The sequence below is a fragment of the Plectropomus leopardus genome, chromosome 10 (assembly GCF_008729295.1).
Source record: "Plectropomus leopardus isolate mb chromosome 10, YSFRI_Pleo_2.0, whole genome shotgun sequence".
In the NCBI taxonomy this organism is placed as follows: Eukaryota; Metazoa; Chordata; class Actinopteri; order Perciformes; family Serranidae; genus Plectropomus; species Plectropomus leopardus.
Genome location: NC_056472.1, coordinates 19039513 through 19057047, shown reverse-complemented (window position 1 = coordinate 19057047; position 17535 = coordinate 19039513). Strand labels below are relative to the sequence as shown.

Below are 17535 nucleotides of genomic sequence, written 5' to 3'. Positions count from 1 at the left end.
CTCAGAACAGCGGCTAAATGGACCTTGTGTTAAGACTTTTTTTTCTTAATTGCAGTTTCCAAGGTCAAGAATGAACTTTTAATGGATGTGAAAAATGGAAATCTGAGCTATGAAAACTAGGAGAAGTCCATCTGCTGAGGGAGACCATGTGATACGATTGAAAGCTCCAGAACAGCTACTAAAAAGACCTTGTGTTGAGATTGTTTTGTGAGTGACAAATCTCTTAATCTATACAGTTTATCTTAGTTTTTTTAAATCAACTACGAAAAGACTTCTACTTAACTGAAGAACAACACTGAGGCAGATTAACTTTATAAATGAATTTCAGCAGCAGCAGTTTGAGTGAGCCGCAGGGTTGGAGAAATAATCATTCGATCAGTTTGTAATTGGATCGAATTGACCTGATCAGATCAGATTGATTGAATTAGAGGAGCAAAAGCTGCAGAGGTATGTTAAAGCAAACTTTTAGACCCAGTGCGGGACCACGGAGTGTGGGGTATCCATGGGAACACAGCCGGATTCATCAAAAGTCGATGGAAAAACAAACACTAAAACGAGAGCCCTGTAGTCCTCAGAAATGGAGTGTGCTATTTCTAAATTAATAACTGAACTGTTAAGTTTCACTTTTACTGCACTTGGGGTTCTGCTGCTCCATCTGTGTCCAGAGTATGTTCCTTGCTCTGAATAACTGAAAGTTAATTCTATTTTACAGTAAACGTAAAATAGAAAATCAATATTTGGTCGCAAATGCTGATATTGTACCGCCACAAATAAATGAATGTGTGGGAAACCCTGCATTTGAAAAAGTAAAATTACAAAACAACAAAAAACAAACAAACAGAAAATCAATTTGTGGCGGTAAATGATGATTTTGTGGCGGCAGGCAGAAAGAGAAAGAGACCACGACACATACAACAGAAGCGCAACACGTAGACTGTGGCTGTGGGTGTTGTGGTTTTGGTCTCAGTTTCTGAAATGTTACAGCCCTAGTCAGTGATATTCACCATCTATTATTAGGTTTCCTTGTGGTTGCAAAGGCAGACATAACCTTTTCTTGAACACCTTCATCTTTCACCAACATGGAGGGATAACAACTGAAACTTGACCTGATATAACATGGGTGAGGGAGGTGTGGGTGGAGGACAACAGTCCCCTACAGCTCCACATCACACTGCAATCAGTCCAATCAAACAGCAGAATGGAAACAAAACCCCTGTACACATACTTGGTTTCACTAGGACGTATGTCACAATATGGAGGCTAAAGGCACTTTCCTTTCGTTTTACTGTGACTCAACGTGTCTTAAAATGTCTTTCATGTGCCTTTTTATAATGTTTGGGAGCTAAAACCTCTAAGAAATCTGAATAAAACACTGTTTTTGAACACTGCACCTGCCTCTGCAGTTGATACATCAGGTGTAGGATCGCCCAAAGACGAACTGCTGCATCACTTAGAGAACACCGCTACATCGTAACTCAAAACAACTGCAACAATTAAGAACTGATTCCCAATTAAATTCACAATGTTCAGCTGATTCCTTCAATACGTCGCTGATTATCTTGAGGTCTTGATCAAGCAGGTGTGCAAAATTTAAGGGAACCTACTTGACAAAGACTTTGCTATCTCAGCGGCTGCCTCTTTGGAGCGTACCTGACTTCATTAAACACATAAAAAGAGATGAATAAGAAAAGACGTGCTTGTAGATAACCTTGCTCTCTGATTTTTCCTGGCTTTTAGATTATGGAGCGTCTGGGAAATTAAACGCTGAACCCTTTCACCCATGAAGGTCTTGTTATCAAAAGCATGAAGTGACATGAAAGAAAGGAACAAAGGACAGAAGGGTTAACTGTCTGCCTCATCAAGCAGCAGGCCTTCGACTGTTCGTTTCAAACAGGCCCCATTTCTCAAACAACTCCCTTTTCTCCTCCGAGAGCCAACGGACACATGCTGGGCTCCCACACAGAAATACCAGAGTGTGCCACATGTTCAGTAGAGCACCAAGCCTCCGCCTGTCCCTCATGAAATATTCATCACCCAGTGCCGTCAGAAAAGCTGTGATGTCAGAGATTCAAGTTTCGGTGTCCAGTTTCTGCGCCGCCACAGTGACACAGCAGCTCAGTGAGGTGAGGCGAGCGGGGGGCTTTAGATGACTTACTGCAGGGGTTAAGTTTAAGCACTTGTCCTTTGAACTGTGAAATAAGAGTGTATCTCATTGTTCACCACGCCTCTGCAAGGTTTTTACTTACTAACCAAGGAATAAGCGCTGCTTTATCTTCGCTGATTAGTCATCTAATCAGCGGATAAGGGTGCGTAGGGTTAATAGTTGATTAGTCTTTTTCTAATGGCCTTGTAACGGTACATATACTTTTCACCATCAGTCATTATCAGACTCTGTTCTGTATGGCTGAATTCATCCTCAGAGAGAGGATAGAGAAGCAATTGCCAAATTTAACTTATCAGTTAGTTGAAGGTGTCCAATGACCATTAAATTGGACAGAAACTATTAGGATGAACACTTTGAAACCTGAGCAAATTGGCTTGATTTCTTAGAAAAACATGGGAGGAAGGCATTGAGCAACTTAACAAGAAATGACCCAAAATTAGCAAGAAATTTGTAAAAAAAAAAAAAAAGTTGCAAGAAAATTACCTGAAATTTGCTTAAAAAAGAAAGCAAGAAAGAAAGGAAACAGACACAATGTTTTAATCTAATTTTAAATGTACAATTATAATAATTATATACGGAAAGTTTTCTTGATTTTTTTTCCTCGTCATTTTCTAATGAAACTCACTTTCTTTTTTTAGTTTAGGTCATTTACTTGTCCCTTTTTAATATTTTTTTTTACGATTAGCTGGACATTTCATGCGAAGTTGTTGATAGCTTTTTACCAATGTTTTTGAAAGAAATCTTATTTCAAAGGTCTAAATACTTGAATTAAACGCTGTACAAATAGAATCTGGCCAAATTTCTTCCACAGCGGGTGTTATTTGGTGATCATTAATTGCCAAAACAATCAATAATCTGGCTGTTGGATGGTTGAATGGTTCTCTGGCAAACAACTCTGGAGTACTCTGTCTGTGGCTACTGTCGTCTTCTCTGGGACTGTACTGTGATGGAAATAAAACTCAACTTCATTGCAAAACTGGCAAAAGATATTGTCTGCATCTTCTCAGCCATCTGTCAATATGTGTCCATTTTCTTCAGGCTTGACGCCAACAGTAGAACTGCTAGACGTAATGCTGGCTTTCTGTTTTTGTCAGCATTTTTAAGAAGCCATTCATCTTGCTTAAAACTACTGATTTGGAATTAGGGATGTCAGTTTCGGGTACATTTTTCTTCCAAAAGTCTGACACTCATTAACTGGTTACTGACCAGTTCATTTGTAGGAAAAAATAAGATGTGAAATACAAACTGTGTTTCTTTTTTGTCCGGCATGTCACTGACTCAGTGAGCTTTAGCGTTGCATTTCAAAGCACTATGTTTTGAGAGGTGGTAAAATCTTAATGTGCTGTGATGTAAATGTCCCTTTATCAAATTTTCTGTTGGCTCTGCTGACAGACAGCTGGCCAGCCATATTATCATGTGTAAACACGGCCACTGCCCAGCCTCCTGTCTCCTCGGCTGCTCTGCACAGTGCATCACCCAGGTCAGGTGGGAGCTAACATAAGCTAACTAGCGCTCATTCCTCATTAAGTGATCAGCTGGTAACACTATCCTGGTGGCATAACGCGTTACTGCAGGAAAATTATGTCCCCGGTCTTCCCCCAAGTCACCCCATTGAGCGAGTGGCTTCATTTGGAGCGCGTAACATCTTCAGCATTGTTAACCATGTTAGCAGCATTACCTGTGCTAACTGCTAACTGGGGTGACAGAGCTAACAGTGAGAAAGCGGTAATAACGAATGAACTGTTTTGCTGGCAAGCTAGCTCACTTTAGACCCAAGTCGGGTGCAGCGGTGTAATCTAAGAGAAGCAAAATCAACTATTAGACCAACATGCGTAACCGCTAAAAATATTCTCAGCAGTTCACTGATTAACGGTTAACTGTTCCTACTTCGAAACTTACACCAAAACAATCCAAATAGACAGAAAGTACAGCAGGTAAGAGGAAAATAATGTGTTATATAATTTTGGGGTGAACAGTTCCATTAGCACAATATAAAATATTAATAAAAATGTCTGTCCAGCATTAGTCCATAAATTAGGTTTAGGACAGCCCTTTGAGGAAAACACTATCTGCACATATGAAACAACTGCAGAGAAAAATTGGGGAAGTTGATTTAATAAAAACTAACTGAGTCATCACATTATAGTTTTTAATGTTTATGTTTCACACATTAAAAATCCTGAATTAATATTTCATGCTATACTATTTCCTGCCAGTTCCCTTCTATCTGCTTGTTTTTTGTTTCATAAACTGTCTCACTGACAAGAGAAGCCCAAAATAATATCCACTCCTCTCTGCATTAACTCTGCTCAAGTTACATTAATTCAAAGTGCTTCTATCTCTAGAGACTATTTCTATATAGATCCTAGTCAGGCAATTACCTGCCGGCTGTCGCGCTGAGAAGAAGATGAGGAGGAGGCGCTCTTGTGAACTGGCGTGGAGGTCTTGTTGACTGGCATGGAGGCCCTCTCCTCAGAGCTCAAGGTGCGGCCGTGGGGCCCTCGCTGGTAGTGTTGGTGGTGAGACATGGTGGGCACCAGTTGACTCTGTGGACCCTCCTCAGCACTGGGCCCTGCAGATCAGGAGCATCCTCTTACACTTCCTCACACTCACTGCTTTCTGTTCATCTAGAAAGAAAAAAGGCAGGAAGTTACACTGTTGCACCTCCTTCACCTTCCTCTTTCTATTGCAGTCAGTGCTGTTGTTTATACCAAAGACAGAGCCGCACTGTCATTCATCAAACGAATGAAGAAATGAGCGTCTGGGCCTCTCCTCGGCTTTAAGAACTACCCTCCATCAATTTCAATATGTTAATCCGACTCACAGATGCGAAGTCGAGACACCCTGGTCCATTCTTTGAAGCATGGGTTTTTAAGATTCTCATGTACATATACATGTGTATGTCTCATATACATGTGCATTACTGGGCAAGCCTTACATCAAGTTTGCTGTCAGATTAGTGCAGGAAATCCTCCCAATTCAGAAGCTGCAACATGAGATACTGTAGCATTTTTGATTGACAAATAGAGCAATGTGCTAGTTGTTCCAACTGTAGCCAACAGTGCACTGACTTGAGTATCTAACTGTGTCCACTTTCAGTTAAAGGCACAGTATATGAAAGGGATGCACACAAAGTCTCAGCCAGTACTGGTGTTTAAAAAATGATTTGGCTGATAACTACTATAAATGTGATCATATTGTTGTTTATTTTGTTTTTGTTGTTATTTCACCCCCCTTTTGTGCCAGGGAAACAAACATATCTATATTATACCCTTCATTACACTACCTTTAATGAGCACAAATTCGATCATACACATTTTTGAAACAACTTGTGAAATAAGAGTTTTTTTCACATAAAAAACATCTTTAACAAAAACTGCTTCAAAAGCCTTTTCGCTGTATAATATCATTATCATATATGTCTATTTTTTATTGCTGTGAAAATATCAACCAATTATTCCTTCAAACATCTCTACGTTATTCAAGTTTTCTGCCAAAAACTAAATTTTACATAGAATGTTACAATTTACTTTTGCTTAATACTCATTTTTACCAAAGAGGGCAGTTAGTTGCGGCCGCTGGCTGCTAGCAGTAAATGTTACTGAGCTCTTCTCCTGCAGATTTTCAACAGAGATTTGTTGCTCAAAATGCAGCAACTGAAGTCGCTCCCCTTTTTGAAACTAACTCCTCCATCATGGAGTCAGTAGCAATTTAGCTTTGGGAATGCTTGTTGTTACTGTGTGTAACATATGACGTCATTATGTCAACAATTCAGAATATTACCGTAGTCACAATATTTAAAAAATAAAATTATACTGGTATTATTGTGAACAATATGATACAGCACACCCCTACCAACATGAGCCACGCTATGATGAAAATAATCACTGCTTGTAACCTTACATCTTTCCATGGGCACTGACCTGTTTACAATCAGGAAATGTGGCAGATAACTGCTTCAATTTGACTGTTGTCACAGCTTCCACTGCAGAAGACTGAGATCATCCACAGGACTTTGTAACACAAATCCTCATCCAATTATGACTCTGATAATGATGGTCATTAGATGAGGGTGCAAATCAGCATGTACAGCTCTACTCTGCAGTCACAAACCAGTGATAAGTAATTTGCACACAAGCCAAAGCACCAACAATAACAATATCCACTGATTTAAGCTGTGAAACCTCAGTCATTGTTCACGGACTAAATTTTGAATATATATCATGGATTAAAAATATCTGGTTAGCCTTCTGTTCAGATGGCAACGGGGGTGCCCCTTTTTGTTGATAGCTATGGCACCATGCTGCTCCACGCTGACACCCGTGATACTGCCTGCAGTGGTGCTGTGTAATTGTCGAAGCTCTCAGGAGGTCTCAGTGCTGATAAAACATACATCGATTGCTAGATAGTGAAAAACAAACAGATAAACAAACCCTGCTTCATTTAGAAACCGAGTCACTTGATGAGAGGATGTTAGTGTGTCTTTACAAGGACAAATAGCACAATAGTTTTGATAAAATACCTCAATGTTGATCATGTGACTTCACATCCAGATGATGTAGTATTTACAAACAAGGACAGGTTGAGAAACAGAGACAAGTAATGTGCACATGATAAATAAAAGTATGAAGTATTCGTTGTTATTTACAACAGCTGCACATTAATCATGTATAGAAGAAATCCCTGTTGCACTGGTTTATTAAGTGTGCACTTGATGGCAGGATTTTCAGGCTGTGTAGCTTATCTATAACAGATTACACTACCTTAAAAGTATAGAATACAGGATCTTCGGTTACTGCTTGTAAACACGCTCACCAGCGAAAGTGAAAGCAAAGTCACTCTCATCACTCAATCATGTGATCCTATTAGAGATTTGAGTGAAATTTTGTCATTTTTAGCTCATGATTTCACGAGTTTTAACCAAAAAGATGTTTATGTACATGCTGACGTAGAGGCATAGAAACAGGCACAAGGCTGTTTTTTATGAAAATCCTGCATAGCGTACCATTAAGTTTTAGGAAGTTATGATGGATATTTTTGACTTTTTTTTTTTTAATCACCAAATTAAGAAACTAACCGTAAGCTGCAGCCCCAGGTAAGTCTCATATAATGACACAAAACTATATTGCTAAATAGTGCATGTCTACTGTAAGTTCTACAAAATGTTTTGGCATTATTACATATATAACTGTATATTATAATCATAAGTAGTATTTTCATGGCAACTAAATGACGCCGAAGACTAATACAGAAAACAGTGAGGCAGTGCAGGATTGTGAGGCTGTGTTCACAGGCATAAATGCCTCTGGAGAACCCTGTGGTTTTAACTGCAGGATGTGTCTGTTAGATTTTCCCATATGTATGGGAAACTCCCCGAGTCCAGTGAGCAGCTCTGCACACTTCAGCAGACTCCACTCTCTCATGCAACTGTGCAGTATACTCACACACTGTAATCTATAATTTAGATCCTTTAACAACGTCATCATCCCTGCCCTGCCTTAAGCCAACCAGAATCTAAGCTACTAAGACAAGGCGCTAAGTCCATTGAGATAGAGTACTCCACTTAGCCTATTTAATAGATCCACTCTCCTTGACCTAATAAGGAAGCAGAAGGGAAGAGTATACCAAATTCACACTTAACGATTGTTCACATTGAGGTTGTTTAATCACGCTTCAAAGCCTGAATCTGGAGTCCTTTCAGTGACATTAAATGTAAATTAAGGGCATGAGCAGCAATCTAGTAGCACGTGAAAGGGGTGGAAAGATGCCAAGAGAGATATAAAGCTGCCGTAAGTAAAACTGAAAACTTGTCACCAAGACTGAATGTAACTTTACCACCGTCATCGCAAATTACATGTTGTTTCACTGTACTGTAGATGTGTTTAACGGAATTAAAACACACAGTGCTGCATCTACCTGTGACATTCGTTATTGATTATCTGCAGATTTTTTTTGTCGATGAATCAATTAATCACTTGATCTCATTGGAAAACACTGAAAACTGCCCATAGTATTACAGCCCCGTGGTAACATCATCTTGTTTTGATGACCAGCAGTTCAAAACTCAATTTTTGCTTGAATGACTTAAATGACTTTTAGTCAAGGATCAATATTGCTTACTGACCAAACCGATCCGTTATCGTTTGCCCATAACGACAGCATTGCCAAGCATGGCCAACCACAGTGACGTGGAGGTAAGTTTAGTAAAATTTGGAACATTGATGTAGGTTTTGTTTAAAAGCGCTGGTGAGCGTGCTTCCTGTTTTATGTCTCCTCTGAACTGTGGCCCTCACTGCCTCTGTTACTAGAATGACTAACTCTTCCTGAATTTTTAAAAGACCTATCTTTTTAATTTGGAGTAACATTACAGTCTTAATTTTTAGTTAGAATCTTGGCTTTTAATTGATGTTATCATTGTTGCTTATCTTTATTCTATATAATTTGATTTCTTTTATTTTTATTCTATAGCCTTTTAATTTTTTTGGGGGGGGGTTAATAATCTATTTTCTATTGTTAGAATTTTCTTGTCATGCAAAACTTTATTTAGTTGTTTGTGTTATCCTTTAAAATGTGTCTGTGTTATTTCAAATTTGCCACGTGAAGCACTTAGGGCTGCATGTTTATATGAAAGGTGCTATATAACTAAAATATAATATAATTAAAATAAAAGTTGAGTTGAGCTGTATGACTCCTGTTCAGGTGGACCACACTGGTGCTCCATACAAAGCCAGGTACTGTGTTGGGGAACGTCCGATCAGGACTTGATTAGTCATGAGCTTAATCTTCTAAATCCAGTCACCATGTTTATGGTCCTTTAAGCAGGAGGACATGGCAGGCGCTGCCATGTGGACACTAAAATGACACTTCTTAAGCACCTGGTCAAGACCTCAAGAACAGAGTCAGACTGCTGACCTCACAACGCTGTGATGTTTCTATGTTATAATGTGGTTAATATTCTGAGTCAGTGCAGTGAGGAATACAGAGTTGTTTTTTTTTCAACTTGCTATTATACTCACCAAAATATCTTTTTATCAAAACTATTTTTGTTATTTTACTTAAGATCTGGGCATACGCTTCAAAATTATAATAATTTGAATAATACCACTGTCATATGCTTGTATACATTTTAATTTTAAATATATGCTAGAAACAAATGTAAAGTGGATTTACTACAATTGAAAATCGATAAAAAACGTGCTATTATTCATGAGTTTTGCCTGTTTCAGTTTAATTTTATGCATTGCTATCACTTGTTTGTTTGGGTTTTTTTTTTTTTTTTTACTGCAGTTGCATAATGCCTTTCCTAATGGATGGTTTTTGTTATGTTTAGTGACGGACGAGTCTGTTTTGATGTGTCTGCTTTTGCTGTGCTGCAAGCAAAATTTCCCATGTGGCACAATGAAGACAGAAAAGAAGATCATGGGGAGCTGTTTTAAGTCAGTTCATATTTAAAAATAATCTTGCATGATGCTTTATGCCAAGGGTGTCGAACATACGGCCTGTGGGCCAGAACCGGCCTGCCAAAGGGTCTAATCCAGCATACAGTTCTCTGAAAAAACAATGAATACTTATTGTGCTCTATACTGTGCAAAATACTGTCATTCAGCAGTATCAGTGCAAAAGATTCTGTATAAGAGTCCTATCTTAAAACGCTATTGGTGGAGCCCTATTACTAAGGCACAGAGGGGTATATGGAAAAATGTACATCTAATAACAGTGAGTACTAGACTGACTGAATGTGGAAAAACTGAGACATACTGTTAGAATCGCACTTTTTTTTCTTACGACATCTAAGACTATCCATCATCTGCTTAGTAAATGGATAGACATTGCAGAATATACTTCTTTACACTAAAAGAAAAGTTTGGAGATGTTGTTATTTATAGGTTATTATGCAATGACTTTACTGGTCCAGCCCACACGAGGTCAAATTTGGCTATATGTGGCCAGTGAACTAAAATGAGTTTGACACCCCTGTTTTATGCAAAAGGAATACAGTATATACCCGAAATATGAGCACCCAAATTCAGAGAATACATTTTTCAAAACGTGATAACCAGTGATACATATAAAACATAAATAACATAGTGGTCATTACATTTGTCCTTCAAACTATTAAGTTTGAATCAACCAGAATTTTCCAATATTATGTGGAATCATTTACATAACGTCCATATAATGTGATATTTTCTATTGATGCACTTTAAGCTTTAATTCCTTCTCTAAAAATCTGACTCTGAGGTTTAAATCATCAGATGTGGTGGTGGTGTGGTGGTTTCAAGACCCTGTTGGACAAAGAGGGGCCTTCAGTCACATTAAGCCACAATGGCACTAGTGTGCAACGGTCTGAGGAACAGACTCTTCTCTCGACATTCTTCTAATGCCTCAAGTTGAAGTAAAATATCACCAAACCTGAACAACTTCGCCACATTCACTGCTACAACGTGACCAACCAAGCCCTCTTGTACTCATCAGAGCACAGATACTAAATCTACAGACCAGATGCAATAATAAAAACTTAATTAAATTTAAATCTCAATAAAACGTGCTGGTAATTGGAAGTAGGTGAGCAGTTCAATTCAGAGTAAGCAGAATTAATTTAACTGTTGTAAACACCTATCTATTTCTGGGATCAACTCCGAGTCAGGGTTTCAACAGCTACTGAGAAAGTTTAGAGAAGTGTGGTATTTTTACAACAAATGAGTCACGTTGCAAAACACCGTAAGAACTATATGTATCGCAGACAGAATATGAATCTGAAATGCTGATGTCTGAATGGCAAATTGCTGTTTTTTTAATCAATACAAAAGTTAAGAAACAACAAATAAAGTAATGACACATCATTAATCAATACAAACCTTTGGTGTGTAAACAAGAACAATTTACATGTAGGCTATATACTGTGCTGTATATCAAACAGAAGAAGAGGGGAGTGAAAAGCTCTACACAACATACTGTAGATTAATCTAAAAAAAAAAACTGCATTTTTGCAACATGCAGCCTCTTTGTTTGTGCTGATGCATTACACACTAAAAAGATTTTTTCATATGGAAATGAGCCTATCCTCTGACTAATTCCCCCACATTTGTGTGGCTCCACGTGCATGCAATGTCTACATAAGCAGGAAAACACTTCCACTTCCTTCAATCGTCTCTCTTGTTCAGCCAAAATGCACTCTCAGCTCAATCACGCACATTAAATAAGTTCTGTCTTTTTCATTTCATGCTCCAGAAAAGCAAGCGTATTTGGAGAGAGGGCTTTCCCGAATCAAAAGTAATGATGAAAACTGTCAGAAAGATATTTTGGGAGAAGAAAATAATCTTCTCCCAGACCAGTGCAATCAACTATGGAATGAATTTCTCACTAAATTTAAAGATTTAAGGCCACAAGTTCACACAAGGCTTATTAAATTTAAACTCTGCCAGCTGAGTAAACGACTCTAAAGATTGGGCTTAAACAGGAGACGACGGTTCATTTATGGAAATTCTACAGTCGCCATATATTTGCAGCCTTACTACAAAGACATTAAGGGCAATTTTCTGTTTTGTAGAACTACATTAATGGCATAAAAACATAAGTTTTAAATTTGTTCATATCAGCGAAAATCATGTGGTCGTAGTCACTGAGACCTGATGGGGGATTAGAGCTGCAAAGATAAGTCAATAAATGGATTAGTTGGTTGACAGAAATTCTAATTGGCAACTATTTTGATTATTGATGAGCTGTTTTAGACATTTTTCAAGTAAAAAGAGTAGCTAAAAATGTATATATGGCTGGACAGTATATGAAATACTAAAGGCTTTTAACTTTGAAACAGGAAGGCATTCACTCACTTGTGCACTTTGTCCCACTGTTGTGGTCCAGCCCAAAAATTCATGTAAATTCATCTTAAAATGAAGAAAAAAACATTTAAACACACAGCTGAAGGGACCGTCTTTCTCTGGAGCTGCACCAACCTATCACCTAACGCAACCCTCCCCTCTCCGGCTCTGGGCGGTGATGTACGTCCTCGAGTGAGCGGAGGAGGCTGCACAGCTATCAGCCATCGAGGCAAGTTTGAACGATTCCAATAGTTTGAAATAGTAACTAGTAATTTTAAGAAGTATTTCATAAATATAAAGAGGGTCTTCACAAAAGTTGGACTGTCTCTGCAGTAGAAGACACAAATACTTTTCAAATTGGTGCTATTTAACCACAGAAAAAAAGGACACTTTTGCTTAAGAAGTAGAAATCCTACAACTACCAGAATGCAACGCACCACACTAGACCAATAAACACTTCACTGGTGAAGTTAAGGAGAACTCATCTACATTGTTTGATACAAAGCTGGTTGAAAATTGGCAGAGTGTCCCTTTAACAAAATAAAGTTGTAAGGATTTTTAAAGGTTGTCTGCAGGTTGTTTAAAGGCTATTTAAACAATTTTCAAGATCATTGATGAACAAATTTAAGACTGATTTTTGGACAAATAGTCCTTTTCTTATTTCAGCATTGTAGGTAAGTATAATTTTAAGGAGTAGAAATGAAGTCGCGTGCAGGTTTTATATAGGAATGTGGTTACTGGATTAAGTTAGGTTAATCTACATTTTGCAAACAGACATGCAAGTAAAATATTGGCTTCAGTGGTAGGTCAGTAATGTGGACTTTCAGCTTGACTAATTCTGACAAAAAGAAATTCAACATAAATTAAATTTGAATAAACATTTGTGACAATCAAGACTTCACAAATTCAAATTTGAATTGAGTCATTTGAATCTAATGACTTAAAAAGCCCAATATTTATAAAATTGAATTTAAGATATTTTCAGACTTCTTAAGGAGCTGCAAATCCCCTGCTTATTGAAGTTTGAACAGGCCCGCAAAGAGACAACCACCAGCTTCAGGTTCAGTCACCTGCACTAACAGCAATCTGCTCGACTGAAATGTCTTTGAACAACATGCTAACTTCCTACAGGCTCCAGGGCTTTTCTAGCCAAATATGTGCTGTGACCTTAGGGGGTGATGGTGACTGAGAAGTCAAATTTCTCCCGCAGGGATCAATAGAGTATCACGAATAAAGCAGTGACTATCATCTGTCCTGACGTGGGTCAAGCCAGGGAGAGCAATGCCGAGCTGTCTGGAGAGGTTTAGACCAGAGGGCTGCAGTAATCCCACTATCTGTGTGCCCTGCTCCGTGAGATCTGACAGGGATGAAGAAAATAAACTTGAGATTTAGATACCCAATATGTCAAGCAGAACTATAAGACCCAAACAAACAAATGAAAAATAATAAATTTAGAGTTCACTTCTACTTAGTATTTGGCTATTTGCTACTATTAGTGCATGTAAAGCCACACAGATGTTGATAGCATCACTCACAAACATGTAATACGATGACGCATGATGGTAACTGTGGCTTAAAAGAGGTGCAAAGACATTCATGTTTGTCTTGTCACCACATCCAAGCTATCCACAACATCACATTATCGACCAGCACTCTACACTAAACCAAGTTTGCTGATCCCCCTCTCTGTTGCATAATTAAAGTCGCCAACAAAAGCAGACTAATGTCCCAAGATTATATTACAGGGTCTTTGAGGACAACTATAGTCTGAATTTACAACTGGCTTATAATGCATATCGATCAGCACAGCAGTGTTTTGACCATTTACCTGAGCGTACAATAGCGGGCTAAAAGCATGTAGATCTTGTGTGACATCTGGAAGCAGCAAGCAGCACATCTCTTTAAAGTAGGCCTGTCTTTTCCTTTTTTTTTGGAGGAAAAAACACTAACTGGACAGAGCCAGTTTATCCTGCGCTGCACACATTACATCATCTAGGTAAAGCTGGGTATCACACTGCAATACTTTTTAGACTGATTTGTTCCCATATTGGGATCTGTTGAGAGCTGAAAGTTGGCGATGAATTCTTGCTCGGATCCTGTCAGTTGTTGCCTGGTGTAAACAATGATTTGTACACTTTATATTTGTGTCTTATTTAGACAAAGTCATACAGTTTTTGTGTCACAGCAACACCGATGCATCTTAGATGTTTGGCTTACTTTGTTAAAGGGATCGTTCAGAATTTTCGAAGTGAGGCTGGAGGGGGTTAGTTATTAATATTCAGGGCGTCAAATATAGTAGATGTCAGTGGGCACGCCCCCAGTTTGGAGAAGCAGGCTGGAGTCTGGAACGGAAGCTAAGCAATCTGCTGTGGAGGGGTCAGCAACTAGGTGTTATCCCTTTAAATCTTGAATTGGCGTTTTGGCAAAAAAACCCAACTTGTCAATACTCAGTAAAAAAGATATAATAGAAATCATCATTTTAGTATTGGAACTAAAATGTTGACACATATCTAGAAAGTTCTAATAATGTCAAGCGCTTGCAGACAATAAAATAAGCAAACACATAACAGAGAATGAACAGATGATCCGAAACCAATCACCAAAGCAAACCAAAGGAACAGTTTTACATGAGTCATAGGCCTTAAGGGCATATATTCTGGCAACTGCTTCAATTAGTAATGCACTTTGTACTTCAATGTGTCAGCTAATTAAATGAGTAAGAAGCAGCAATTATCTGATTTACTCCCTACTGTCAACATTAATAACATGTGGCAGCAAAGTCAATCTGAATCTAATATTTTTGAGCATCAAAGGTTGGCCTCTTCTCCTCCTCCCCTCTCTCCATCAGATGATGAGGCACATGAAGCCCTGCAGAGTTCATTTGAGGGACTGTTTTTTACTTATCAGAGGAGGGGGTTGGCTGGGCTGTGACTTTGACCACCCCCTTCTAATCTCTTGGCCAGAAAAGATAAAAATAATATATGCATGATTGGAAATAATCAAAACTGGTTCATTCTGTTTGAAAACACATCCTGGAATTTTTTGGGGATTTTAATTCAAACCATGACCTTTTTTCTAAAACTTCAGGGCTATCTGACTTGAAGACCAACTTCTCCCACCATCCTCAAAATGTGAATTAATAACAAGATCTTTTCACTAATGTATATAATTATCATTTGTAGGTCATATTTCTTCCACATATACAACATGCTAATGTTGTTAGCATGAGCCTATGGGATTTTACATCGCATAAATTAGCTTAGCAGCTAGCAGACTTTTTCCTCTACTCATAACCAATTTACTATTATTTATGCTTTGGTTTACCGCTGGTTTAAGTCCATACATCTCCCGACAGAACAGCGCGGAAGTGGCCCGGCAGGTATATGGTGTTTCCTCAGTACGGCTTTTGTTTACATATGACGTGCGCTGTCTGTTGACTCGCAGTCTCTCCGAAAACAAAACATTTCCAAACTGATGATTTATTCCACAGTAAACAGCTCTCTCCTCATCATCTTTCTCTCATCTGCTCGCCATCACCTGCCAGATGCTGTGTGACGTAACATAGACTTTCAAAATAAGGGTGTGCCTGAAAGAGGATGATATGGATTGATGTTTACAATTTGCATCGCTGTTACGTGATCGTTGCTCATTTAATCGATATATCTATGGGTCGTTGCACCCCTACTTGGCACCCCTCTTTAAAGATTTTTTAAGCCTAAAGGCAATCATCAAAATCATCAGGCTAATGTTAGGCTAAGCCCCCAGAAAGTGTGCCATGCATTGATGCAAAATTTAAATAGCGCATCCCCCTTTTTGGACCACACCTCCCCTCTCATAAATAACGAACAGTTCCTAAATGGGACGGGGACACCTTCAGCAGCAGAGTTCTTCAGGCCGGGCCAAGAAATATATCAGAAAATTAATCATCACTGCTGATCAAAGCAACATCTATTCAACAAAGCATGCCAGTGACAAACTATAGATGCATCCAGCTTCCAGTCTCCTCTGCTGTTCTTTAATTTATGTGATTCGGGGCTATTTTAAACAACTGCAAAGTCACTGGCTGACCTTCAGTTGAAAAAGGAGGCAGAATGATATTGTCGAGCAATCCTGGAAGTGACAGAAGTTGGCTAACTTTCAATTAGTTGCCACCTCGACCCTGACATCATAATAACTGCGATATACCGGATTATGAGTGGAGACGATGTCCATCAATAATTCTGTGATGTATGAAGAGACAGGTGTCTAATGGGACGTTAGGGGAAGCCATGAAGCTCGGTTAAAAAAGGTGAAAATGTCAGTGACGCATTACATCATCACTTACAGAGTTGGGCTGTTTTATTGCTCCTCGGCAGCATCCATGTTTTGGATGGGGTCCTACTGTGATTTTGCATGTTTCGATACATGCCTGTCAGACTAGCAGCAGCTAGCTCAGTCATTGGTGGCAGGTAGTAATGTCTGACTGGTCCTCGGTGATTCACTCGGGATGCAAATACAAAATGATGAGATGCTGGGGTCTCGGTCTGAGCACCAAAACAAAGGCTGAGCACCTTATTTCGACACGGCATTTCTATGACAGGATAATGTCCTCTATTTAAACACGACTGGCATTGTTTTGAGAGAAAAGAGAGAGAGAAGCTCGTTGCCTTACCACAGATGTAATGACCATGTCTTTACAGTTCTTGGCGCAGGAAACAATTGGGGGGGTCTCCTTCACTGGGCAGATTCCCAGCCTCTCAAAGACAAACAGCGTCCATACGGATCCACGTCGAAATGTATATATTTCTTGTTTTTAAAGGACTGGTGTTGCACGGAGGCTAGAACATTATGGAAAGTCAAAAAAAGTGCTGTGCTTGCCCGTTTCCTTGAATGCGGGCTGTGATGCTCCGCTCAGCTCAGCTGCACTCCGGTCGCTCCTCCCTGCAGCAAGATCGGCTTTGAGCGGGAAGAAATCGCAGGAGTGGATCAAACACTGGCGGACAGGGGCTGCTCACAAAACACGGAGGTGGAGTCAAACAAACCTCGGACACGGAATAGCAACTTAAAACGCTGCACATGCATTGTGCATAGCACCGTTTTCATGCGTCACAGCGTGACGCACGAGTTCAGAGGTCACACATGGGGACTACTTTCCATGTTGAGGGATTGTTCTTTACTCATCAGAGGAGGGAGTGGCACTCGTGACTTTTTTTTAATCTTGCTGCCAATATTTTTCCTTGAGCCATCCTGATCGACTGGGAGAATATTCACGATCCTCATAATAACTCATATTATAATGGTATTAAAAGAGTCATTTTAGGAGAAATAAAGGTGCAGATTAAGACCAGAGAGTTGGGTATTATAAGATCCCCCATCAATACTTTCCATTTTTTATGTAATATTTTCAACATTTTATCTTATGATAAGTCATCCATCACTACTGGTCATTTATTCATACTTTGTTGCTTTCAATACTTTATTACCCAGCTCTCCCGGCTTAATCTGTGACTTTTTTCTCATGAAATTACAAGTTTAATCTAATCATACTGCAACTTTTTTTCTCGTAAATGT

The 17535-nt window shown here is 39.0% G+C and overlaps 1 protein-coding gene across 4 annotated transcripts in view; it reads right to left on the bottom strand.

The window, feature by feature from the left end:
* osbpl6 (oxysterol binding protein-like 6) overlaps positions 1-16878 on the bottom strand; it is a 53195-nt gene extending 36317 nt beyond the window's left edge. For all 4 annotated transcript variants that reach the window (XM_042494469.1, XM_042494471.1, XM_042494470.1 and 1 more), the window contains exons 1-2: positions 16637-16878; positions 4546-4791 (exon numbers count right to left, since the gene is read on the bottom strand). In XM_042494469.1, coding sequence (XP_042350403.1) covers positions 4546-4692 — 147 coding nt within the window. In that variant the 5' untranslated portion in view covers positions 4693-4791; positions 16637-16878. The remainder of the gene's footprint in view (positions 1-4545; positions 4792-16636) is intronic.
* Between the last annotated feature and the right edge of the window lie 657 nt (positions 16879-17535).